Genomic DNA, 26,149 nt, shown 5'->3' with positions numbered 1-26,149 from the left:
GAAAAATAAATTTCAAGGACAGATGTCTTCGGATTGGATTTTGTTTGGTTTGGTAAAGAAAACAGGGAAAACACACTGAATTAAAAATTAAGTGTGCTGAAGCCCCAGACCTACCTGGATTATTAACTGAAATTGTTGAAAGTCAGTGATCATGTAAAATTCTTCTGTGGTTCTAAAACCTTTAAATTTTTTATTTCCGTTTTTATTAGATGAGATGGTTTTCTAAATACTTGTGGAATAATTCACAACTATCTGATTTCCCAGATCTTTAGTAACTTGCTATTTTGCGTAGAATATGTAGTTTTAGTTTATACTGGGAAGTTCTGCTAGGATGTATTGTACTATCTCATTGTTAAATTAAACTGTTCTCATCTGGCTTGTAACTATTAGTGCTCCGTATATACTGACATCTTTGGTTTTTTATTTTAGGCCTTGTAAGATAATATTAATGAAAACAAACCAGTATGAGAAAACTTTAGTACAATGCACTTTCCACAAGCTTAAATCTCCTTCTTCAGAAAATTCTCCCATGCTCTTAGAATTGTGTTCCAAGGAACTTGGATTCTTGGGGTTATTTTAAAGATGATGTGGTAGGAGAAGTTAGAGTCTGCACAAAAGCAAGTGTGGACAGATGGCCCTGCACATTCTGTTGGGTTTCATTCAACCTATTCATGCTCTTTAAACTGGATTCAGGCCTTCATAGTGTATTGTAGAATCATTTGTCAGAAAACATGAACCATGATTCTTTTTTTTTCTTTTGACTGAGTTGTCATTGTTAGATTTGGAAAACTAATTCTTTATTATGCCTGGAAGAAGAAGAAAAATATAGCTGGTAATCCATTTTTTTCACACTATTTCATAGGTATGTATCATATTTTTAAATGAATAAAAGATTAGTCTTAATAAATGGTCATAAATGAGGACATCTCATAGCAAATAGTATTAAGAACTTACTATTTGTGTTTATGCCTGCAGTCCACTGTCAGCATTTCTCAGGCTCTGAGTCTCAGAGAGGTCATTTTTATTTGTTAGTTCGAAGAAGGGAGGGGGTGGATTAGCATAGAACAAGATGGACATTGTACTTGTTCATTGATTTATTTAATCTATTACTGTCCCTTCAGACCACTGTTCCCAAATGCTGAGGGAGTTATAGCAGAGGGAAACAATCAGTAAATGTGAAGGGCAAGTGAGAATTGGATTAATGGTCTTGCTGAGTTTTTCATACGAGTAGAAATAAATTTAGGAATTGGACAGCCTGAAATTATCCTACAAGTAGTAGTGTACTATGATAAAGTTGAAATCAAGCATCTTTCATTTGAGTCTCTTTATAGTTTCCATTCATTTAAAAAAATAGTTACTAAGCACTGTCTGTGAAGTAGGCTCAGGATGCAGTGGTGAACAAAGTGAAATTTCTTTGTCCTTATGGACCTGATAATTAAGTCAATGAGAGAGATTAATTATGTAATGATCAAGTATACAATATTACAGTACTAAGGTGTTGATAAGTGCCTATAAGTGAAATTCAACTAGTGGGGAGATGATAGGAAATATCCCTGAGAAAATGATGGAGTTGAGATGTGATGAACAGATGTCATTAAACTAGTGAAAAAGGGGAAGGAAGAAATTTACAGACCATGAGAATTGAAAATGTGAAGACTCTGTATAAGAGGTAGCATGTTTTGGAAGGAGCCTAGGCTGCCTACCATGCAGTCTTGCCAAGAGATGCAGCTGAAGAGACAGGAGAGCCAGATTGTCTGATTCAAAAGTTTATTTTTACCCAAGGGCAACGGGATGTACATTAGATATTTTCAGTGAGATAAGGTGGGTCTGTGTTTGCAACTATCAGGAAGAGCTGATGGTAGCTTCATAAGGTGGAAGCAGTGCACAGCAGTTAAATTCTAGATGTTTTGGAGATGGAGCCAACAAAAGCTTTCAGTTGTCGGAGATGGGTATTAGTAAGAGAACAACATCAAGGGTGACCCCACAGTTTTGGATTAAAAAAGACAGAGAGTTTTTACTCCATGAGTTGGGGAATGTTACTAATTGAGTTGGATTTAAGAAAATGGCCAAGATCAAGAGGTCAATTTAGATGTGTTCTTTTTGAGGCATATGTTAGCCATTTAAGTGGAAATATAAAGCAAGTAGTTGGACACATGGATCTGTGGAAAAAGTCTAACATGGAGGTAGAAATTTGGTTATTTGAATTTGTTTTTATGTGATTGTTGGAAATTTGTATTTTTAAACTTAATTTTCATGTCTTATTCAGTTCTTTGTAATTTTGCATATTGATTTTTAGGGCAATTAAAAAAATAAAACCTAATTTTTGGTATAATGAAAATATTTTTATAATGTTACTTCTCCTATTCAGTATTTTTCAACAAAAAGATTTAAAAATTTATGTAATTGAGCCTTAGTTTTTTCCTAAATACTTTGAAGGAAAAAAAGGTTTACTTCTAACTTCCAAGTGTTCCTCTTTTTTCTTTTTAAATTTATACAATCTGAGAATTTTTTTGTGTATACATAGGATAATAATTCTGGTTAACTTCATTGTTGTTGAACAAGTTAACCAGTCATTCCAGTACTGTATAGTAAAATAATCCTTTTGTTCTCTGACCAATGTACCACCTTTATCTTATACTAAATACTTACATATATATATGTAATAAGAATTTCTGTTATTCCCTATTACTGATTCTGATTCTACAATACTTTGTTGTATCTAATGTCACTGATTATTATAGTACTTTGATTATTGATTAGTAGCATAAATTTTTTAGGAAAGCAAATGTACTGTCACACTTCTTTTAATGATTTCTTTGGATGATTTTGTTCTATTGATGTTTCCAGTGTTTTTAAATATCTTGAGAATTATCTGTCCCTAAATGGCTTTAAAATCATAGTTAAATGTATATGATTCTGGTACCTTTTAAAGAGATTTCATGGCTACCATGAACTATTTTGTGGTTATTCTTATTTGTTTTTTCTTTTATATATATAAGTAAAAGAAGTCTCATGATTTAAAATATTTCAGAGGTAGAGTAATTTTGGGTCTTGACAAGTTGAAGTGTTTGTTGTCAAAATGGAATATTGAAGTGGTGTGGGGATGAAATTTATTGTGTATAAAGAGGTAAGGAGTCAAGCAAACTTAGATTGTGAGCATTCAACAAGTTTTCCAGAAAATATGTTTTCCATTCAGTTTTTCAAGACAAATCTCAGCTTTCAATGGAGAGGAAGATTGTTTTTAGGTTTCAAACTCTGCAGTGACTTTGGCATAGATAGGTGGATGAGGAGAGGTAGTAGTAGGTGTAAGAGTAGATGCAGATGTAAGGAGTAGATGTCATAAATATCATAGGAAGGTGGAGTCTTCTCTGAGAGTGAGTGTTGTTTTGAAAGTGACACTCCTTCCTATTTCAAGCATGTTGGTGGTGTGGGAAATAAACAATCTACATGAAATGGCTTCAGAGAAGGGAGCGTTGTCTTCACTGAAAATTCAAACTTTAATCAGAGCAGGGATATGGAGGGTGAATTTTGTGAGGTATTTGATTATGGAGGATGTACATGGACAGTGGTTGAGATGAAGGATTGAAAATGATGTTTATCAGTTGGCTTTGCTGTGTAGAAAAACATCCCTAAAATCAGTCTGAAAAATTAGTTTGGCAGATTTGAAATTTGAACTGAATTATGTGGGATTTTGTTTGTTTGTTTTGATTTTTGGTCTTGGCCTGGCTTGTCTAATCTTGACAAGGTTTGCTTCTGTATCTGTAGTCAGTGGGTCAGTTTATCTAGTTGGATTATGGTCACTTCAGTTGTTGAAGCTGAGATGACTGGTCTTTCAGTGTGTTTTTCAACTAGCAGGTTGACTTTAGGCTTTTTCATAGGATGGTTGATGACTTCTAAGAAAGTTAAATTTTGCAAAGTCTAGGAATTTGGACATTGTTACTTCTACTATATTTTAACCAGCCAAATCAAGTTATAAGGAACTGTAAAATCACATTGAAATGGAAATAGAAACAGAGAGGGGAGATTTTATTGGCTTTTCTACAGTCCTCTGCATTTTGTAAGGATGACTGGGGATTGGTAGGAAGGAAAGCCAGAGAGATATGAGGATGAAAGTTGAAGAGATGTGTCTAAGATTGATTTTGATTTGGGTAGCTGTGGCCTAGAATGACAGGATGTGAAAGATTGATGAAAGATGGTGGGCTTCCCAGATTCAAGATGCTGATTCTTATTCTGGTACTATTTTAGCTTTGGTGCAGGTTGCATGTTCAGGAAGCAAGATTTTGGAGGAACTAAGGATCTGTCACCATGTTTGAGATCAGCCATGGTTGAGGCAACATGTGCTGTGTTAAGGGCAAGAAGTTTTACTTTTTTGGACAGTGTTTTCCTTTGAACAGAATAGAAACGTGGTGTTTAAATGTTTGCCTTTAAAGAGTACTACAGGAGTCCAGAAATGCAGTGGTCAGAGTAGCTAACTCCTCAGATTCAATCTCAAGGTAAGTATGTCAGTGGTTCTGAGAGAGTGGCAACTGAAGAGTGAAGTCTCTGAAGGAGTTCTAGCTCATTGTAAAAGCTGAATTGAGTTTATATTGAATAAATTGGGTTATTATGTTCCACACAAGGAAGAATCTGTCATTTATCTTGGTATTTCACTTGGTACAGCATCTTACACATAATAGATGCCCAAATGCTTGTTAAATTGTTTACTGCATGAGGGTCTTCCATATTTTAGCCTATTTTTCAAAAATTTTTAATCCATTTTATATCATCTGTATATACTAACATTAAGTTTAGATCACTTTATTCATGTGTCTTTGTAAAAAGAATAATTTGTTGTACTTTTCTTCAATGTATCAAGTTTATTCTTCTTACATTTTGAAGCGAGGACTTAATAAAACTAAGTGTTATGTGTGGCAGCATCTGACAAGATTAATTGTGTTTAGAAAACCATACTTCCTAAAAACAGTAAAAGGAACTGTCATTTCTAAATTTTTTCTTTTGTCATGAATGTTGCTGAATTTCACTTCAGGCAAGTGAAAGACAATTTCCTGGTTTTGAATACTTCCAGGATAAAAAGTTTTCCAAATAATCCAGCAATAGTACATCAGGAATTACTAAAAATGTTTAACTGGAACAGGCTTTTTAGACTGTACTAAACACAATAATGAATCTTCATTTATGTTGTAGTGATATTTAGTATAAATATTCTGTATCTAAAGAGACTTTCTTCTCAGATGAAAGAAAATATATTTCGGTATTACTAGGTAAGCAAAGATTAATGTTCACTTGCTTCCAGATTTCATTGTTATAAAAATACTTCTACAATTTTATGTCATGGTCAATATAAAAAGGGAAATTTATAAGTTAAATGTTATACAAAATTTGTAGAATTTTGATACATATTTCTAAATTGTCCTTAGTGATATCACCACTTTACACTTGAGCAACATGTGAAAGTGCTTGTTTCTTTACATGTACACCAGTACGAGGTATCTTCATTGAAAAGAAAATATTTTCTGATTTGATGTATGTTGTATTGTATCTTTACAACACAAACTGAGGGTAATGAATGGTGTTTGAATCTAAGTAGGGGATTTGTGTTGAGGGTGGAGGGAAGAGGAATAGCCAGGTAAAGTGAGCCTTTCTGGTTATGGAAGGACCTTGGTATTTACTCTCAAAGATTAAGAAACATTTGAAGGGTTTTAAACATTAGTATGATATGATTCAGTAGTGTGTTTTGGAGGGTTGGTACTGTAGCTCTGTAGCAATTGGGGTGGAAAAAAGCAGGAGGACACATGGCGATTAATACTAATTCAATTGAGAGGCCTTATAGTAAGAAAAGGCTGTGGAATTGCAGAGAAGTAAATGGATCTGTATACATAGGAGGCAGAATAGGCTGCTTATGATGATTGGATTTTAGGGGTGAGAGAGAGAAATATCATGAATGAATTTTGTATTTCAGACTTGTACAAAGTGAATCAATGATTATGCTGTTTACTAGAGAGCAATTTAGGGCAATCAGATTTTTGGTTTAGTTTTAGTCATATTGAATTTAAGATCTCTATGGACAACTACTAGGAAATATTATAATTTGATATATAAGTCAAATCTAGAAGAAACGGCTGAGCAGGAGTTGTAACTGTGGCAGGTATCTATAGAGAGATGCTAATTGAAGCCAGCCATGGGAATTATTAGAGTCACTTAGAGATTAGAATGAGGGAAAAAGAGGATAAGAACCAATTATTTAAATCTATATCTCCTTTTAAAATTTAAGATGTAGATGAGACTGTAAAATAGCCTAAAAATAGTTGCCAGAAAATCATATGGTAAACCAGAAGTATAGCTGTATCATGAGACTAAGGGAAGACTGAGAAGGAGAAAGTGACACATGGTAACAAAAGGTGAGTGGGGACGGAAATGATGCTACCTGACATTTGTTATCAGATATGGTTGTTTTATTGACAGGACCTGTGGTGGACCAGAAAGGAAATAGATTAGAGTGGGCTACAAGGAGTGATGGGAGAAGTGGTGGTATTTTTGCAGTAAATTTGGGAGGTAATGGGAAGTGCAATGGAGCAGTCACTGGAAGCACATGTAAGATTCAAGGATTATTTTTTAACAGATGAAATAGGAAGTAACAGTATTTCAATATTAATGGCATGTGTCCATTAGTGAGAGAGGGGGAGAAATAATCAGAATAAAAGGGAAGGATTAATTATGTAAATTGAGCAGAAAGGATAGGAATCAGAGCATGACTGAAAAATTTGACCATTGTTGGAGAGACACCTCTTTTATGTGAACAAGATGGAAGAAGAAATTGGCAAATGCTGATGAGTTAAGTGTATAGATTTGCTAGAAAGGAAGTTGAAGGAATTGAATCTGTGTCTGATGGTTTTGGTTTCACTGTGATGTAAGACCTAAGGAATTACTGGGGAGAAGAGGCTGAATCAGAGGTAAAGTAGAGATGGATTGAAAACTTCTAAGATACATAGTTAAAATTTTTAGAATCCAAGTAAAGTGGCTAACCAGGAGTTGTGTTCTTCATCCATCTAGCTATCCAATTTTCTTCTAATTTTTTGAGGTTAAAGATATAGGCATGAAGAAAGTAGATTGATTCATTCATAGCTGGGATTTTTCTTTGTGGATAAAGAATTTATAGTACCAGCAAAAACTGATCCAATTTACAGATTTTAAGAGATTTATGTTAGAGAAGAGCATCAGGGTAGTTGAGAGATCTTCAGTGGGGAAGAAGTTAGTTCCTATGAAACAGGAATTGCTAAAGACTTGGAAGAATGAATGTCTTGGAGTAGTTGAGAAGGCCACTTGGAAATGTAAATAGATGGAGTTGGAGAGTAGAATGTATGATTTACAGCATTTTGAGCTGGAGTAGTTTTGAGTGGTGAGAAGTACTGAATGCGACTATACAGGCGAAGTTGTGTTGGGGTGGGGGTGTTAAGGAACCCAGAGACCAGGGTTCTAAATAAGTCAATCACATGGATGTCAGGATCTCCCAGAATGTTATAGACAAGGAATGAAGAGAGAGACTGTCACCCAGATTTCAAAATTAGCAATGAATAAGGAGGAGTGTGTAATGATGTTTGCTTACTTTTGCTCTGCATGGGTAAGTGATAGGCAATTTGGTGACACAGCCTCAAACAGCAGATGTTTATTGTGAGGATAGAAAAGTGAAAACTGTGTCTTCTGACTCTGAGGTACAGAGTATTTACTTTGTGATATACATAACGTATACATGGCAGTAACAGAATATATAGCTATCATTTAAGAGGTTCATTAGCAAGTGGTATTATTGCCGGAAAATTGAGGAGCAGTGAAAGTCAAGATGCCAAGAGATTGAAGCTATGGAAGAGATGGAATTAGAATTCCAGAGCACCAGTGAGTTTGACAGTGAGGGGAAGATTTGAGAGGCATGGGTGGATAAAGGGAGAATCACAGTGCATCAGAAAGGTTGGAATTCAGAACAAAGGATGCATAACATTCACTTGCCCAGCTTACTTAGGGAGAAAAGAGAGATTTGAATTTTGTTTTGTTTGCTCTCCCATTGTGTTGTCAGTAATGAATCCTTATGGAAAAAGAGTAGGTTTGCTGTGCTTTTCACAGTATTTTACATGGTTTTGTTACTAAAGGAACAGAACTTTACTTTATATTTAAATAAATTATTATTTAAAGGAAAGCTTCTGATTTTGGTGCATTTATTTTAAAGCTCAATTATTGGTTCAAATGATTATTTAGGTATTTTCCTTTCGCAGGTAGTTATTCAGATCTTTTGTAAGTAGCAACTACTTTGTTTTCCATTATACCTCTAATCGTATTTGTTCTAATAATAGTGATTCTAGAAATCCTTGTCATATAGGGTCGTTTGAACTATGGTACACTGTAAATTTTATTCTTAGAAAATTTGTACAGTAGTGTAGATTAAAATGAAGGGAACTTAAAGGAAAGGGAGGTAGCAGGGAAAATGAATAAAAAGAAAGACTTATAGTAATACAATACTTGGCATTTGTCTGAAAATAGAATCTGGAGAGAGAGGTAAAAATAATTCCAACATGTCCATTTAGGCAACAAAGAAGCAGAAGAAAGGTGTATCTTTTGTTTCACCTTAAGGATAGTATTATTTCTTTACAGTACATACTTTAAAGGGTAAAATGTGAGCCAGGGAATTTTAATAGTTTTGCCACAGACTACCAAATTGTATCCAGTTATACCAGATTTGTTACCATACTTCCTCACCAACACTGGATGTTGTCATTTAAATTTTGTTATTAAATTGATAAGAATAAAAAGTCATTAATTCTAAAGGTTAGCTTCTCTAACTTGAGGTACAAATGTCTAAGTTTTCTCTTGGTATGATTTTAATAGTAAAATTCATTTGGATTTGTCTTTGTATACAGCGTGATGTACAGAAATGGCTTCTACCAGCCCCTCTCAAGAGTGAGCTAGTTTTTGTAACTCTAGATGGATAACCTTTTGAGAAGGGAAAATGTGGACTAGAAATTTCATATGAGAGGAGTAACATGATACCAAAATTTATTCATTAGGAGAAAATTTAGCAAAACTATTCATTAGGAGTAAATCAAATGCAAACTTCTAACTGTAACATTTAAAGTCCTAAACCAAGGATGGAAAACTGGCAATAAGCAAGTCTTTTATAGGCACTGAATGCTTCCTATTTACTAGCCCTTACAGAAACCATTTTGTATATACTTACCATATGTATTATTTTATTAAATCTCTAAAGCAGCTGTCGGACTAAATACTGTTATTCTTTGAGGAGAGAGAGTGTGAAACAGTTGAGTAGCCTAGGTCACCACAACCAAGTCCTAGGTCACTATTCATAGTTCACACACCTACTCACTCTTCCCTAAAATACCTTGTATTTTTATCAACCCTGTGTTTTCTTTTGGTGTTATTTGAACCCCAAGGACATCACTGTGAATGGTAAAAGCAGTGAGGAAAAGAGAATTGATGGAAAACCGAATTTATCCAGCTGGTTGCCCATCCATTTAGTCAACAAATGACACAGTGTTCTAGGAGTAGGGCAGAGATGAAGTAGGGAAGCAAACTGGTAGAAATCTTTTGCTTAAGTCTCTAGCCTCAGTAAAGTTTTCTGTTTATAGGGGAGAGAGCAATAAACACTAAATACATTGATTTGATTTGTGCTTTTGTGTGTGTGTGTGTGTGTGTGGTAGTGGTAGTGTTGGAAATTGTACCAAGAGCTCTGGGCATGCTAGATACCAGGCAAGTATTCCACCACAGACTTACACCCCCAAGCCATAAATACTAAATAAATTAAAATAATGTGCAGTTAAAAGTACCATAAATGAAAACAATCAGAATATGGGTATGGAGCTAACATTTGAATTGAGATCTGAAATAAGTGAAGGAGTGAGCCATATGCCTGTTAGGGGGATAATAAGCACTGGGGACAATAAGGCAGGTATGTGATTGACTGTGGGTGCAATGAACTTCAAAAGTTCAGGACTGTGGAGCAAGGAAGTCTGAGAGGTGTGGTGGGAGATAACATGCGGAAGAAGCTGTGATAAGGACATGCAATTTTATTCTCCACATCTTTAAAGTGATTTAGGAAATAATTAATGCTGACTTAAACTGGGAGCTGGCAGTGTGTGTGGTGCTACTGTGAAAGTACACAACTTGGCAGCTGACTGGATACAGTTTAAAGGAAGAGTCTGTGTCACCAGCAGTTTCTGTTGAGGTAGATGTCAGAATGATATGCCATGTACAGAGGAAAAGATTTTCAGGGGAAAAGGATGAAGTCGAAGTCTAGAGGCGGAAAGTTGGAGAAGACACATATTTAGTGAATGTAGAAGAGGAACAATTAGAGAGATAGTGGGGAAACTAAGTGCTGAGTCTTGGACATTTTTCAGAACATTTATAATTGAATTTCACTGGTCTTCTAAGAATGTTATTACATTTGTTGGCAAACAGAAGCTGCAGGGAGATCTGGACTGGGCTCTAGTCTGTCACTTTTGAAAATTGAGAACCTGGATCAATCATTTAAATTCAATTTTACTTCATTATTCCTTTATTTGTTGTGAACTTAAAGGAGAGGATCTCTGTCAACCATACTGCTAGAACAAAATAAGCCCTTATTAATATTATTAAATATTATTATAGTACATCTATATGAAATTTTGGGCAGGTTTTTGTGTATCTGTTTTATACATTTTAAGGAATATTTTATTTTTCAGTAATGTGTGAGAAATTATAATTTTAAAATGTACAGCAGAAAATATACCATGTTTTCATATAGATTCACACTTGTACTTAAAAGGGACTCTGTCCACCTATATCCTTTTCTTTGGTACCAAGGATCGAACTTGGGTCCTTGCGCTTGCGAGGCAGGTGGCAGAACCACTGAGCTAAATCCCCTGCCCCACCTATATACTTTTTGTATAAAATTTTAAAATGTTGAAGACACACAAGGTCATGATAAAATGCTTCTATAGCTAGAAAAACATTTACCCTTCTCAGTGCTTTGTACTAAAGTATATGTGAAAGGAAATTAGAAAGACAGTAATTATTGCTGGAAATAGTCTATATTGAATGTACATAGTCTTGTTGGAAAAAATATACTGTATGTGATGGAAATAAACCAACTCAAAGTTAAAAAATATTATTGTAAGTATTAGGTGGTTATTTTATATGATGTATATAAAATAACTTTATGAGTATGAAAACAACTAGGCATGTGGCATTAGCTATGTTGATAAAACTGAGTTCCTGGTCTTTTTCTACTGCTAACTCTGCTAATTTATAATGTAAGTCAATCCTATAATAATTATTGTTGTTTATAGACTTGCTTTTTGAAAATGAAGTTAGAATGAATTGCTTGTACAAATTACATAGCTAAACAGCTGAGTTTCATGACAGTATTAGAAAAGATGATGAAGTTTGCCTCAAATTTCAGTGAAAAGTATATGAACTACTGCTATCTCGTAGGGATTGATGCTTGCAGCTGGGGCATTCCCTTGAGGCAATCAGGCTCTCTAACGCAAAATATAAAAATAATATGTGATTGAGTGAAAAAAATCAAAATTGGCCTATGGTTTTCTTTAAGGAAAAAATAATTTGTAAAAAACCCAAGCAATATTTGTTAATATGTCTGCTAGTTTTTTCTTCTTTCACTTACTCTGTAATTATATTTTAGTTCCTATTACCCTGTTTCTCATTCCTTAATGACCCCAATTTTCCAATTGGTTCTCTTTGACCTACACAGAGGCTACTTAATTAGTCAATTAATTCTTTATAAAATTCTGTAGTAATTTAATCTTCTCTATGAGATTCTCTTTGGAGCTCTCTATCTTTTGGACAAGAAGGCTGTTGTCAAATCCCAATATGTACTTTTTCCTCCTGTCAGTAGTGTTTTAGACAGAAGCTAAATACTTTCCCAAATATTTTATAATTGTTATCATTACTTTCTGATATTGGATCACTTTTAGTAATGCAGAATTCCAATTAAGGCATCTGACAACTGCACTCATAACCTGTTATCTTCAGTTTTGCATTTCAACTCTTTCTGCACTTTCCATCAAGCTTATCTCTGTGGATGTGTGTGCTGTATTCAAGGCTGTATGTGTAGAAACACAGTAGAGGGAGACTTGCCTGAAAGCTTTGATTGGGCCGATTGTTTTTGACAACAATGGCACCCAGGAAGGCAGCACCTGAGAAAAGAGTGAGGATTTGTTTTCCACAATCAGTGGTCACCTGAATTCAGCAAGTATTCTGGTAGTGCAAGTTTGTGATTACCCTATCTTCCCTTAATGTAGTTTAGCCTTGGTAATCCATACCTCTTTGTAGAGTAAACTGATTTTTAGAATTCTTTGATTTTGCTTGGATTATGCAATATACTCATATGGAAACATACAGGCTTATAAAGTGCATCAAACTGCTTGTTTCCTGTCAGGGAATCCTCTAGCATTAAAGTATCAAGAAATAACTAAAATTGCTACCTTCTTATAGAAGTCTTAAAATAATTTTTCCTATTGTATAATTTTTAAAAATTTTCTATTCTTGTCTACCACATCTGCTAGGTAACTATGGGCTTCTCTAAGCACCATCTGTTGTAAAGGTTATAAAGGAATATACATCCCCTTTTTATTTTATCCTTAGCAATATATATGTTAATTCTATTTAATTTTTGAAAAATGCAGAAGGAAAATGTAATCTCTGCTGAGTGACTTTCATTCCCTTTGAAGAATGACATTACTTTTTGTGAAGGAGAGGACTTTTCTTGGATTGCCCATTACATAGAGCTTAGTATATGTCTCCCCCCCCCCCCGTCTTGGCATATGTATTCAATAATTTCCCATTATTTTGTTCCTTCTATTTTCCTGTTTTTCATGGTTTACATAATTTATTATTTGCTCCCTTTGGTAGTGATATTCTTGATGTTTGAGAATATTTTGCACCATTTCTGTCCTTTGTAACCTCACCAAATGACAAATTTTCCATAGCATGCAAGATAGTGCTTATATATCAGTCTTTCTCCTTTGTGGGAAGGAGGAGCATTATTTACCTTTCTCTGTTTCCTTTGGGAGTGATGGCATCATCTCTTCTCAGGTCACAGAATGCAGTTGCTTTAAGAATGCCCTCACCAGTCCCCTCTCCTTTCTACCTCCTTTATGGTTTAGTTAATCATAGTGACATTTTGGAAGTACATATGAAAATCCCCATATGACATAAATTTTTTCTTACTGCTGAGGATGTGACAAAATAGTTTCTTCAATAGGAGATGGAAATGTTGGGAAAAAAAAGTATAGTGAGAATAGGTGTTATTTGACACTTGCTTAAGCATTCACTAATTTTTGACCTGTGGTACATGTGTCCAGGTTGATGAAAGCCAGAAGAAAAAAAAATGGCAAAAGTGTGTTCAAATAGAATCAGAAAAAAAAATAGGGCAATGACAAAAACTTACATTCTTCTGGATATAAGTATACTTTGGAAAAAAGGCAAGGAAATGTAGAGAGAAATGGAGATAACATTGAAGAATACTGAATATGTGTAATAATGGATTATCTTTTCACCTTTACATTAGCTCCTGTTGCATGGAATTCCCAAGGAAATTTGTTTGCCTTTAACTAAATCCATTGGGAGAAACTGAACTGAAGGAATAGGCCGCTTCAAGGGGGGCCATTACCTGCCAGTCTTTGATCAAATCCTTGTCCATGTAATGAAGTATCAGATCTGATTCTTTTGGAATCATCTGTTTGTTGAATGGACTGATTTCATTATGCAAGATTAAGTGATATGTTTAATGCCAAAATCTCTGTTTCTGTCAGAGATTTTGTCTTTCATAAGTCTCTAATTTATTTATGAACGTGTAAGAAATTTACCATAATAAAATTCCCATAAAGTGGAGTAATAGGAACTTTAAGCGTTGCTTTGTTCGCTTCTCCTCTCTTTACTAGTCTTCAATATTCGCTCTTTGGCATTTGATATTATAGCTTGAATAATTAATTTGGAAAGTTGATCTTAAATTCTGATTATTTTAATTGGTAAATGGATAGGTCTTTTCAGTCCTCTCAGACTTTTCAAGTGTGAAGAATTTGGTTTGTGTGAAGCCAAAGCTGCCTGGCCTTTTTAATCTTATTCAGTCAGCAAAATGTGCTCTATTTAATTATTGTCCCATGGAAACTAAGCATTTGGTCTTTTATATGATTCCCTAGTGATGATAAAGATGAGAATGTTGATTAATTTAGGTTTTGTTCCTTTCCATGGGTAATAATTAGTGTTTTAAGTATTAAAGAAGTTATAAAAAAGTAGTTTGTTGAATACACTGAGTAGGATCTTTAATTTTTAATATCTACTCTCATAGCAAATTTCAAATAGTAAGCATTATTAATAGTTATTACTGCTATGGAGTAAATCTCAAAATTCTATTCATCTTATAACCAAAATTTTATACACTTCTACCCACATTCTACCATTTCTTCCCCTCCTGTCCACAGTCCCTGGCAACTATTCTTTTACCCTCTGTTTAACTTTTGTACTCATATGAGTAAAGCCATGCTGTATTTCTCTTTCTGTGTCTGGCTTATTTCACTTAGCATAATGGCCTCTAGGCACACTCACATTAAATCAAATAGTAGGATCGCTGTCTTTTTAAAGACTGGATAGTATTTCATTCTGTGTGAGTTATGTACATATATATTTGTTTGAGTGTGAGTGTCCATGTATAATCAAATTTTCTTTATCTTTTCATCCATGGTAGACACTTAGCATGGTTGCATTTCTTGGCTATTATTAATAACACTGCAATCAATATGGAGTGCAGATATCTCTTTTGGATCCTGGAGGCAGTCCATGGCAGTGCAGGCAGAAAATAGGGGGCAGAAAGTAGGAAGCCTGCCTTTCCCTTTCATCCCATTTGGGCTACATGCTTTTTGGGTGGTGCACCCTCACCCAGGGTGGGGCTTCTCTCTTCAGTAAACCCCTTCGGCCACACCCAAAACTATGCTAATTTTGATCCTTAGTCCCATTATCACACACTCCAGATTCAGCAAGCTGGGAAAAGCCCCACCCATGAGTGCAAGAGGGTTTGAGGGGACATCTAGATACAAGCCTTAACAGTAAGCAATAGAAGAAAACAATCTTAAAATTCCTTTGGAAGTACAAAAATCCTTAAATAAAAAGCAACCTTGAACTAAATGGATAAAGCTGGAAGAATCATCACACCTGACATTAAGACATAGTGCAGGGCTATAGTAATCAAAACAGCAAGGTACTGGCATAAAGATGAAAGAACCAATGGAACTGAATTGAAGTCTCAGGAGTAAATCTATGCATCTATAGACAACTCATTGTCAAAAATGACACCAAACGCATGTTGAAAAAAGAAAAGCCTCTTCAATAAATGGTGCTGGTGCTGGGATATTTGTATGCAGAAGAATGAAACTAGGCCCCAATCTCTCATTTTATACAAAAATCAGCCCAAAGTGGATCTAAGACCTAAATAATCTAGACCTACAAAACTAGTTGAAGAAAACATAGGGGAAACACTTCAAGATATTGTATTAGGCAAAAATTTTTTGGATAAGACTTCAAATGCACGGACAACAAAAACAAAAATGGACAAGTGAGATTATATCAAACTAAGAATTTTTGCACAGTGCAGGAACCAACTAACAGAGTGGAGAGACAACTTACAAAATGAGAGAAAATATTTGCAAACCATTCTTCTTACAAAGTATTAATACTAAACTAGATAAGGAAATGAAAAACCTCAACAACAATAAAATAAATAACATAAAGTATGCAAATAATCTGAATATACATTTCTCAAAAATAGATGACCAACAAGCATATGAAAAAATGGTTACTGTTTTTAATAATCAAAGAAATGAAAATTGAAACCATAATGAGATATCATTATGCAGTGAGAAAAGCAAACAAAAAGTAACAAATGCTGATGATGATGTGGAGAAAAAGGGGAAAAAAACTAAAAAATTTTGAGGCAAGTCTTGCTAATTTGCTAAGTTGTCCAGGCTGGGGTCTAACTTGTGATCCTTATACACTATTGGCAAGAATGTTAATGGGTATAGCTAATGGAGAATAACATGGAGATTCCTCGAAAAATGTCTACTGTATTATCTAGCCATTCTACTTCTGCATATATACCCAGGAAGAAATGAAATCAGAATAGCTAAGAGATACCTGCAAGCCCATGCTTATTACAACATTATTTATAATAGCCAAGATATGGGATCAACTAAGGTGTCCAATGACAGAGGTGAGGGTAAAGAAAATATGGCATATCTGTCATTTGCACCAGAATGAATAGAAGTGAAAGACGTTATGTCAAATGAAATAAGTCAGCACAGAAAGACAAATACTGTATGTTTTGCCTCATATATGGAAGCTATAAAAGTTGACCTCAAATTAGAAGAGAGTAGAATAATAACTGCTGGAGGCAAGAAAGGAGGAGGGAGTAGAGGGAGGTTGGACAAGTTTCCAAACAGGAAGAATACAGCAGGGTGAGTTCTGTTATAATAGCCTATTACTATGTATGTTTTATGATAAGTAAATGTAAATGCCTACTACCTTGATTTGATCAGTACGCATTGTATACATATATGAAATATCACCTTATGCCCCATAAATATATACAATTATAACACATTCATTGAGAGAAAAGTACAATTTAATAAAACATAAAATAAAGAAAATGTTGTACATAAAAACGTTGTTGCACGAATATATCTTAGGGTGTTTAAAAATGAAATGTTTAGGGCTGGGGATTTAGCTCAGTGGTTTCGCTGCCTGCTGTGTAGGCGCAAGAACCCGAGTTTGATCACCAGTACCAAAAAAAAAAAAAAAGAAAGAAAATTGAAATGTTTAAATTTCACACTTACTGTTGTTTATTATTTCTCAACTTCAAACAATGGACCAGATATTGTAAGATGAAAAGATTTCTACTGAATATCCATGTGATTGTCTCTGTTCAAATTTTAATTTTATTTATCTCTTTTCTTAGTTTCTTTTTCTCTGCATAATAAGATAGTTTCAACTTAAGTATCCTTGGACAGCTTAAAAAAAGGCCCAAATCCTACCCTCAGAGATTTCTTTTTAAGTTAGCCTACCATGCAGCTGGGGCCATAGAGAATTTTAAATGTTCTTAGGCAATTCTAACGTGCACCTATACTTGGGAACCATTGGCCCAAGAAGTTGGGACTATAGGTAAAATCAATTTGTAATAAATCACTTCTAGTTTATGTAGGTTTCTCAGCTGAATGTTCATTAAGATCCTCATTGAAGTGCATTGTTACGATTATGATTTTATTCTGTTCTTTAGTATGAGTAGTCTTTCCCTGATTTATTATTATGACATTTCTGCATCATGCTCATTTTCCAGTGTTCCTTTTCTGGGAAGCAGTTCTGATTCACTGTTGCAAAGCATTGTTCTTCCTGTCTGAGTCCAGTGCAATCCATTTGTGGGTTTCCCTATTGTCACCCACACTAGGCAGAATGTTCCTTAAAGACAGTTCAGGTTCCTTCCTACTACACTCCCTGGTGGACAGAAGGTTCTCAGGGAGTGTTTCTCATTTCCAGGCCTGGCCACTTTCATTCTGCATCTTCATGAAATTGTTTTGCTTGTCCTGTTTCTCATTTCGCTGTTTTCTATTTTACTCAGTCCTGCCACATCTCAAGTGCACTCTTTAACTCTGCTGTTACTGGCTGCTTCCTCTGCTCTCACTTCCCTCCTCCTTGTGTTTTCCTTCTCTTGCCTTGTTCTATAGAATCTACTCCTTAATCAAACCTCTGCTTCTCTTCCTTGGCTCATAATCTTTGCACAGTAGATGTGGTTGTTAATATAAATCCCAGGAAACCACTTTTAAAATGCCCTTATAGAGCCCGCTCTCCCCTCCTGATGCAGTTTCCCTCTTCTTTCTCCACCTGCACACCTCAGGCTGTTTTGGAACAGTCCCTGTTTCAGGAGCAGCACACGGCATTGCTTAACTGAGTACTAATGTGTGGTTTCTATTACACTCGCAGAGCGTTTTAGGTTGAACATCTTCACTAAAACATCAAAACAACATGAGGGTAAAAGATGCCAGTCGTTTTGAAAAAACATTTCACAAGGTTAAACTAAAGATTCGACCTGGTTTTGAAGGAACTCACTGGAGTTTTAGTGGTTAAAAAGAGATATGTAAGATGATCACATCAATTCTAGTCCTGGCTTTAACTTTGGCGATAGGTAAGCTTTTGAAAATATTATGTACATTATGTTTTCTTGGAAAAGTGATAAGGAAAACTTTTAACTCCTGAGTGTTTATGTTTTGGCTCTTTATTAATATTTGGGTATTAATACCAATATTATATTTTCTTCCAAGTCTTTACCCCATTAATTAAATTTATTTTTCTTTTTCTGAGGGAACTAAATTAATTGACTGCATTTTTTTAAAGACTTTATTCTGTGGTACATGAAGCAGTATCAAGAATAAGGGAGGGGTAGGGGAAAGGAAAGAAGGGAAAGTAATAAATATGAGAAAAGGAAAAAAATGGAAACAAAGTCTTTGTAAATAGGGAGGGGTGGAGGGGTTGAAGGGAGGGCAGGGGAATGGGGGAAAAAATAAGAACCAAGATATATCGTGTACAAGTACAAATTCCTAATGATGAATGTTATCATATTGTATACCTAAAATGTACCAATAAACTTAATGAATAAAAAAGAAGAATAAGACTAGTGATGGAAAGGTAGTGAAATCAGAAGAATCAGAATATACTTTAGGTTGGAATGTAAAGGGTAAAATTAGGTTAAAATCAAAAGTACTGAATCCCTCCTGCCAGCAAGACTTTGCCTTTTTGCTGATACCCTCTGTATGTACAATTTTTGATTTCCCAGTATGTAGGACCTCTAACTCAAAGGCCAAACTCGACAGGATATTTGAATTTTTCCTCTGGATCTATTCTGGAAGTTATTTTTGTCTTCCTTTGCCTTTTAAGCCCTGACTGCTGCTCGATTTATGGTATTTCAGGGCCTGTTCTCTTTTTTGAAGAATAGGCTACTGACCTAAATTAAGCCTTCCTAGGAGAAGCACACTTTGGTCCTCTAGAAGCCCAAGGGCATTATTTATATATAAACTGGAAGGGAGGGTTGTAACAACTACTCTCATTATTTCATTTCCTAAACTCTAATATTAGTTTTGCAAACAACTGAATTCCCCAACAATTAGTGAGATTTAGTTAAAGGAAGCAAACATGTATAATTAATGAATTTGAATTATTTAAGCATTCTGAACTTGTGTTCATTTTAAATAGCACTGACTCTCAGAATATTGGTGTTAGTGAGGGGAAGAGAAGGAAAAAGTTTTGTTATCCAGTTGTTCAAGAGGATTTTCATCGAGCACATTAACTTGTATTAGTCATGTTAGTAAATTACTACTCTGACATTAACCAGCCACTTTCTTAGTCTCTCACTTTCTATTTCAGGTGGCTTGGTCATTTTACAGAAAAGTCAAAATCTTTCTGTGAGACTCAACCTGTAGAAGCTCTATTATAAGATAATAAAATCCAAAGATGAGACCAAGCGTAAAGGGAAAAGTGAGGTTAAGAGACAATTCATGCACTTACTTTCCTCAGCCAGAAATCTGGGAGAAAATTTACAAAAATTTTAACAAAATGTAAGAGTTTATTATGCAGGGTCAGTGCTGGGTGCTGAATGAGATCTAAAGATGAATAAGACACTGTTCCTGTCCTTGGGTGGGAAAGATAAAAAAAAGTGTATAACAAAGTGGAGAAAAAGAAATTATCTTCAGTGCTATGGTAGAGATTTAAACATTATTGAGGAAAGATAGAGATTAATTTGTATCAGTGAGTGATCAGATTTTATTATAACCATATTGTTAACAGCTGACTCCAAATGAGTCCAGATTACAAAAAAAGACTTTGGGCTGGATAAATGCAGCAGAGTTGACTGTTACCTTCTAAGAATATTGAAACACTTTTGGATTTTTTGTTTGTATCTCAGCCTACCTCATGCACACTTTTATATTCTTTAAAAAACATCAGAAAGATAAAAATATACATAATTACATTAAATATTTTCTCTTCCAACAACTTTCATTTGTATATACTAACAAATAGCTATCACATTGGCTCAAAATGCCATTATACATGGGTTTTTTACCAATCCTATCAAAGGATGTAAAGACTTGATAAATAATCGCGTAAAACTTTTCCCTTAAAAATTTTTTTTATTAATACATTTTTTCACTATGTAGTGTTTGCATTCCATGTGGGGAGTTTAGTACATGTACAAAACCCATCTAAATTCCTTTTCATCTCCTTCCCCTCCTTCCCATCCTTCTCCCTCCATCTCTTGATCAACTTTCCCATTTGAGAAAGATCTATCTCTCCACTTCCTACTATTTGTCTTTTTTTACTTTTTGGTACCAGAGATTGAACTCGGGTCCTTGCGCTTGTGCAGGCAGCTAAACCACTGATCTAAATCCCCGGCCCTACTATTTGTTTTTTATTTTGATCTTCATCTGTATTTTAGTTGTGTCTGATTTGATCCAGCTATTCACTACTGAGGTATCTCTGCAAACATGTTAAAGGCATCACATTATAATAATACATATATACCCATGTTTATAGCAGCACAATTCATAATAGCTAGATCTGAGAAGCAAACTATATGTGTATCAACAGATGAATGGGTAAAGAAAATGTGGTATTTACACACAATGGAGTGCTACTCTGTCAAAAAAAAGGATTAACGAGTCATTTGTAGGAAAATAGATGTGCCTTGAGACTACAAATCTCTTCTCTTAACATACAGCTTAATCAATCCAAAGATCACTGATATTTGGTATTTCAAAAAGAACACTAAAGAAACCATAAGTCTCATGTCTTAAGTGAATGTTACTGGTTTTATTTTAAGACCTATATCTTTCAGTTTTGTGTTGGATCACAAAATTGGAGATACTGATTCCAGCTGGGAAATTTAAAGTAGCTGCATATATTTTCAATATACTAGTAGGAAGGAAAAGTTAACTCTTTAATGAGTAAAGAAATGTTTAGAAGTGAAATATGACATGTCTTTTTGCTTATATATTCTAAAATATTTTTCGATAAATTTGAATAATTTTCTGCATGAAAGTTGGTAGAAGTTGATTGAAATCTCATTAGAGCTAACTGCAGTTGCTAGCTCTGTATTAATGACCAGTATTTTAGGGTTTTAATGTATAATGTAGAATTCTCAGAATTTACCAGTTTATTTCATTTACTTGTTTCTCAATCTATGTGATGAAATATTTTTCACTTTTAATAACCAGTGACTTTCAGATTTGCATCTGTGCTATCACATCTTCCTATTTGCTGTTAATTTGTATTTACATTGTTAAAATGGGAAAAAGTGGAGAGAAGATAATTGATATAACCGCTTTTGCAGATTCTCTCATAATTATTGTACTAATAACTATGTGATTTTCAATGTTTAACATCACTTTGATAAGACAAACATCTATCATTATCTCATCCTATTTAATTTCCCCAAGTTATTATGAATGTTTGTGCTTAATGCCTGAACAGGATGGAAAGCTCTGGGGACATAATGCACATAGAACATGATGTGAATGATACCCCTTGGAGCTGTACAAACAACATCATCTACCAGTCACAGTAAAGTGAGCATTTGACATTGGTCAGTAGTAAAAACGAAAGAGTAGCCTTAAGTCTATGGGTTTGTCCGATGACATGGGGTCTGGTTACTCAGTCTGCAATTTAAAATGTCTATATGAATGAATTAATATATATTTCCCAAGAAGCTTCATGTATAAAAATATATAAAGCTTTAGATCTTCATTTAATGAAATATATGCAATATAGTCATCAATCACTCAACATAGAGCTTTGAAAATATAATCCAGTTGATATAATTCTGATTTAAGTTGGCAAATGATTTGAGGCTTAGGAATCCAGTTATGTCACAAAGAACTTAATGCTGTATAGACAGATGCATGCACATTTATAAACACACAACGAAGTTAAGAAAGAAATGAAGCCTCTGGCTATGAATATGTGAATACAATTATATTGAAGAAATAATCACAGTAAAATGATTATTCATTCACTGTTTTGATAAGTGATTTCTTTTATTTCTGCTCTACTTGGGAAAATAAGCAGGAAGATACTTTTCTGTTAGGGAATTCTAGAGATGGCACTTGAGACTTTGACCCTGATACCTACATGGGCAGTCTTAGTTGACATCAGGACATAGAACTGATCTGCTTTCCCACTTCATTTTAGAAACTCCATCTTCCTATGGCTCAGTTTCCTCATTTTATAGACTGGCTGCCTATGGGTCTTATTTTGATAAGTTGTCTGGACTTTTCCTTGAAGTATAACTACATTTAAAAAGTGTTTCTGTTTTCTCTCTTCAAAACTTATTTGCTCTGTTTCCCATCTCTTATGGCCTTCTTAACAACCGATCCTTCTAAATGAGAACACTTAATAGCTTTCACTGGATTACTTTTCCTGAACACATCATACTCCTGGTTCCCATGTCTCTCTTACAGTGTAATCCCAGATCCTGACTTCTGTAGGAGCCATCACCCTGGTCTCCTTGACAGCTAGCTTTGTGTAGGTTGCCAGTGGGAAGCACTGGCAGGAAATTGGAAGGCAGGAGGAGAGAGGATTGGCATGTTTCTTCCAAGCTCCTTCTCTGCACTAGGCTGCATCTCAGGCAGTAGCTGTGCATCATGATTACATCACTCCCTAGGCAGCCCCACCTCCATAACTCTGGCTCACATTGGGCTCTAGAAAATCATACTGTCTTCTTGCTCCATACCCCTAGCTAGGGTGATGATGACTTCCTGCTCTTAAGAGAGTCTGGGTCTTTGAAGAGCCCTTGTTTGTTTCCCTACCAGTGATTCATGTGTCCCCTTCCAGAAACTCAGCACTCAACCTCTTTTGTTTCCCTATAACATATGAGTTCATTAATTATAACATTTCAGTTTGGCTTCTGTTATAATGACCTGTGTGTGAGTCTGTCCTACTCAGTAGGGAGGGCATGAATCACATCTTATTCATTTTTGAATCCCAGTACCTGGAAGAGTATATGGTGTGTAGGAATTCAGTGCCTATTTGTTAAGTATATAAATAGGTTAATATGATTATCATTCCTTTAATTTTTCTCTTTGAAAATTGCTGTAGCCACTCTAAAGATATTTTTATTATTTCTTACATTGTTTTCAGGAATCATTATAGCTTTCCTGAGTTTCTTCACATTTTCCCCATATAGAACCTAGGGAAAACAACAACCTTCTGACATCAGTCTTCCACATAAACCTTGGAATTGTTGTGAATAATGGCAACTGATGAAAACAAAAAGAGAGAGAGACAAACTCACGTTGGGTTTTCCCTAAGTGAAGTTTACTGTGCTTATTGCTTGAAAGGGAATGAAGAATTGTGACCTCATTCATTTTTGTGTTTTCTCCCTGTTTGCCAAGCTCCATTTGGTCCCTATTGTTCCACAGGTTGCCTGTTTGAGTCTTCTGAATTAAGAGCTTAGAACAGAAGGTCCATCTGCTCTGCATGAATGTTAAATTATCCTAAGACTTTGTAAAGGGGGAATTTACCCTTGTTTTTTTTTTTTTCATAGTTGTGTATCCTTTCCCCTCTAAGAAAGATTTGAATCATCATTTATTTTTTCTACATGCTCATTGTCTTGAATAGGCTGCAGTTATCAAGTCCTATAATATAGGCTTAGAAGCCTTTGAATGGCAGGTACTGAATAGAAGTAAAAAAGGTTTTTTTCTTCTCATTATCTTATAAAATGTAGTACTTATTAAGTATAATTAAACATGAAATGTGTCAGATCTTGGTATTTTGGGTTTACTGAATTTCATAAGAAAAAGATCACACTCCTAATTGTATATTGGAGAGATATTTTTGCAGTCAATCAGGTCATTAAGTAAATGCACATACTTTTTAATTCATGACATGATAGATAGTATGCAACTGACATATTTGTAGTTTCATTTTGAATATTCATGAGTGAGGAAGTTGCTGCCAGCCTTTAAGTAATATAATTTATGCAAGTAGGTTGTATTTTTTTTCTAGCAAGCTCCAGAAAATTTAAAATCAATTCACTGGTAGAGATATATCATGCAATCAAATTTGTTAATAAAAGCTGAGTAAGGAGATCAGTTGAAAGATGGATTTTTTAAAATGTTTATGGTTTCCATTATTTAAATGTATGGCTTTAAATAATCAGTGGATTTTTCAGTGAAGATGAGAAGTTGAGTTATACCTGGAATATTAATATTTATGCAATAAAATATACATAATTTCTGTTATCAGTTATTTTTGACAAGTTGATGCTTTTAAAGGTAGTAGGGAGCTACAGATTCTAAAGAGTGAAAAGAAATTCTTCTATTCATTTAGCAGCATGAAAGGGAAGTGTATACTTTCCTTTTTTACAGTCTTTGTGGTTAAAATAAAAGGTGGATTCAATAAATATGAGGTATAAAGTGTATCAGATGATCACTTCTACTAGCCTTTGAACTAATTATCTTGATGGATCTAGATGTTATGGGGAACTGAAGCATTTACAATATTGGGTGTACTTTCAAAGATTAAATAATATGAAATTATAAGATCAATATTAGTTTAGAATCTTAGAAGGGCCCCAAGCCAGAGAAGAAACCTGAAGATTAGGCTTCATTCGCCTCAGGGTAAAACCATCCGTTTAGGAGATATGCCAACATGGATAATGTGAAATATTCATTTCAAAGTAAGCAAATACCTCGTTGGCTAAATTTCTGTGTGAATTGTAAATATTTTGTGAGTTTCAGAAAAATTTGCACTCTATCCATTGTAACTAATTAAAACTTTTTTTCATTGAATCTGAAGTTATACTTTAAATTTTTATATTGTTGGAAAGAAAACAAGGCAGGTCTAGCTTAAATCATCTCAAGATCCTTAACGGGGTATCCCAACTTGTATACATTTAAAGTAATTCTAAGCTATAAAACATAAAGCTTATATGTACATACTAAATTTAAAATAGCTTCTAATTTTTGTTTCAAAATTCTGTAAAGGTATATTATAAAAATTGAACCTTTCTTGTATTGTGTTGCCATCCTAAGTGCCTACTTAATATGTCCCTAGTGGGACATCATCTATCAAGCATGTAATTGGCCGTGATATGCTTTTGAACACTCCTCCTGCATAGTCCTGGTGTGACTTTCTAAAGTAAGTCATAATAACTCATTATTCCTTTTATACCTCATTTCACCCTAACTTAATTTACATTGGCTATTTTAAGTTTATGTGTACATTATAGTAGGTTTAATTTAGGTTCATAGTTATTCGAACACATGGAAAAGGGTATAAGAAAAAACATGTGAAAGACTGTTAAAATAGTATGAATACTTCTAGGCTGTTTTTCCTAATAAAATATCAATATATGTATTTTTTACCCTAAAGCAATATGCCAATTTCAAGGACGAACTTACTTTGAAGGAGAACGAAATACAGTCTATTCTTCTTCTGGAGTATGTGTTCTCTATGTGTGCAAGGTAAGTCTCTTCATGCATCTCTCACAATTTTTTTCAGTTATACAAATGTAGCAAATGTTTAAAAGTTCGCCCTTGTAATGCAGCTTTCAAATTTTAAGGCAAGAAAAAATTCAAAGTATCAGTGATAGTTCTGATATAAAGGAATTCACATTACCTTTTCAGAAATGTAAATTGATGGTGTAAAATAAATTTTCATGATAGATAAAAATGTTTTTCTGTCCAATTAAACTTTTATGAAGTTGTCTCATACATTCCAAATTCAAATCAGCAACTTGTTTGCCCTTGTGAGGACAATGAAGGCAAAGTTAAAATCACCTTGCCACTCATGATTATAACCCAGGTGAGATAAATAACATTCAGTTCAATTAAAAACAAAACAAAGTTACCTAATAAAGGGTAACTGATTTTAATCTCTTTATAGGAGTTCTTTAAATTATTTAAATAGGAATTCTTTAAAATCTTACTTGCTGTGGTCTCTTGAAGTATGTTTCTAAGGCCAGTGGGTATCTTTTGAACTCTGCTCCCTGACCTGTAAACTGAAAAACTAAGTATGTTTCACAATGCTTTTCATATTTGCCTTTTATTATGTT

At 34.4% G+C, this 26,149-nt stretch overlaps 1 protein-coding gene across 4 annotated transcripts in view; it reads left to right on the top strand.

Annotated features, from left to right (window-relative positions):
- Nucleotides 1–26,149, top strand: part of Nell2 (neural EGFL like 2) — a 586,229-nt gene that overhangs the window by 291,912 nt on the left and 268,168 nt on the right. For all 4 annotated transcript variants that reach the window (XM_087200079.1, XM_004863157.4, XM_004863159.4 and 1 more), the window contains one exon: nucleotides 25,468–25,559. In XM_087200079.1, the coding sequence (XP_087056205.1) occupies nucleotides 25,468–25,559 (92 nt within the window). The remainder of the gene's footprint in view (nucleotides 1–25,467; nucleotides 25,560–26,149) is intronic.

Source organism: Heterocephalus glaber, unplaced genomic scaffold (genome assembly GCF_053883595.1).
Source record: "Heterocephalus glaber isolate CG9 unplaced genomic scaffold, H.glaber_assembly_v1.0 deba00001733, whole genome shotgun sequence".
Lineage (NCBI taxonomy): Eukaryota > Metazoa > Chordata > Mammalia > Rodentia > Bathyergidae > Heterocephalus > Heterocephalus glaber.
This window is presented reverse-complemented; position numbering and strand designations above follow the sequence as displayed.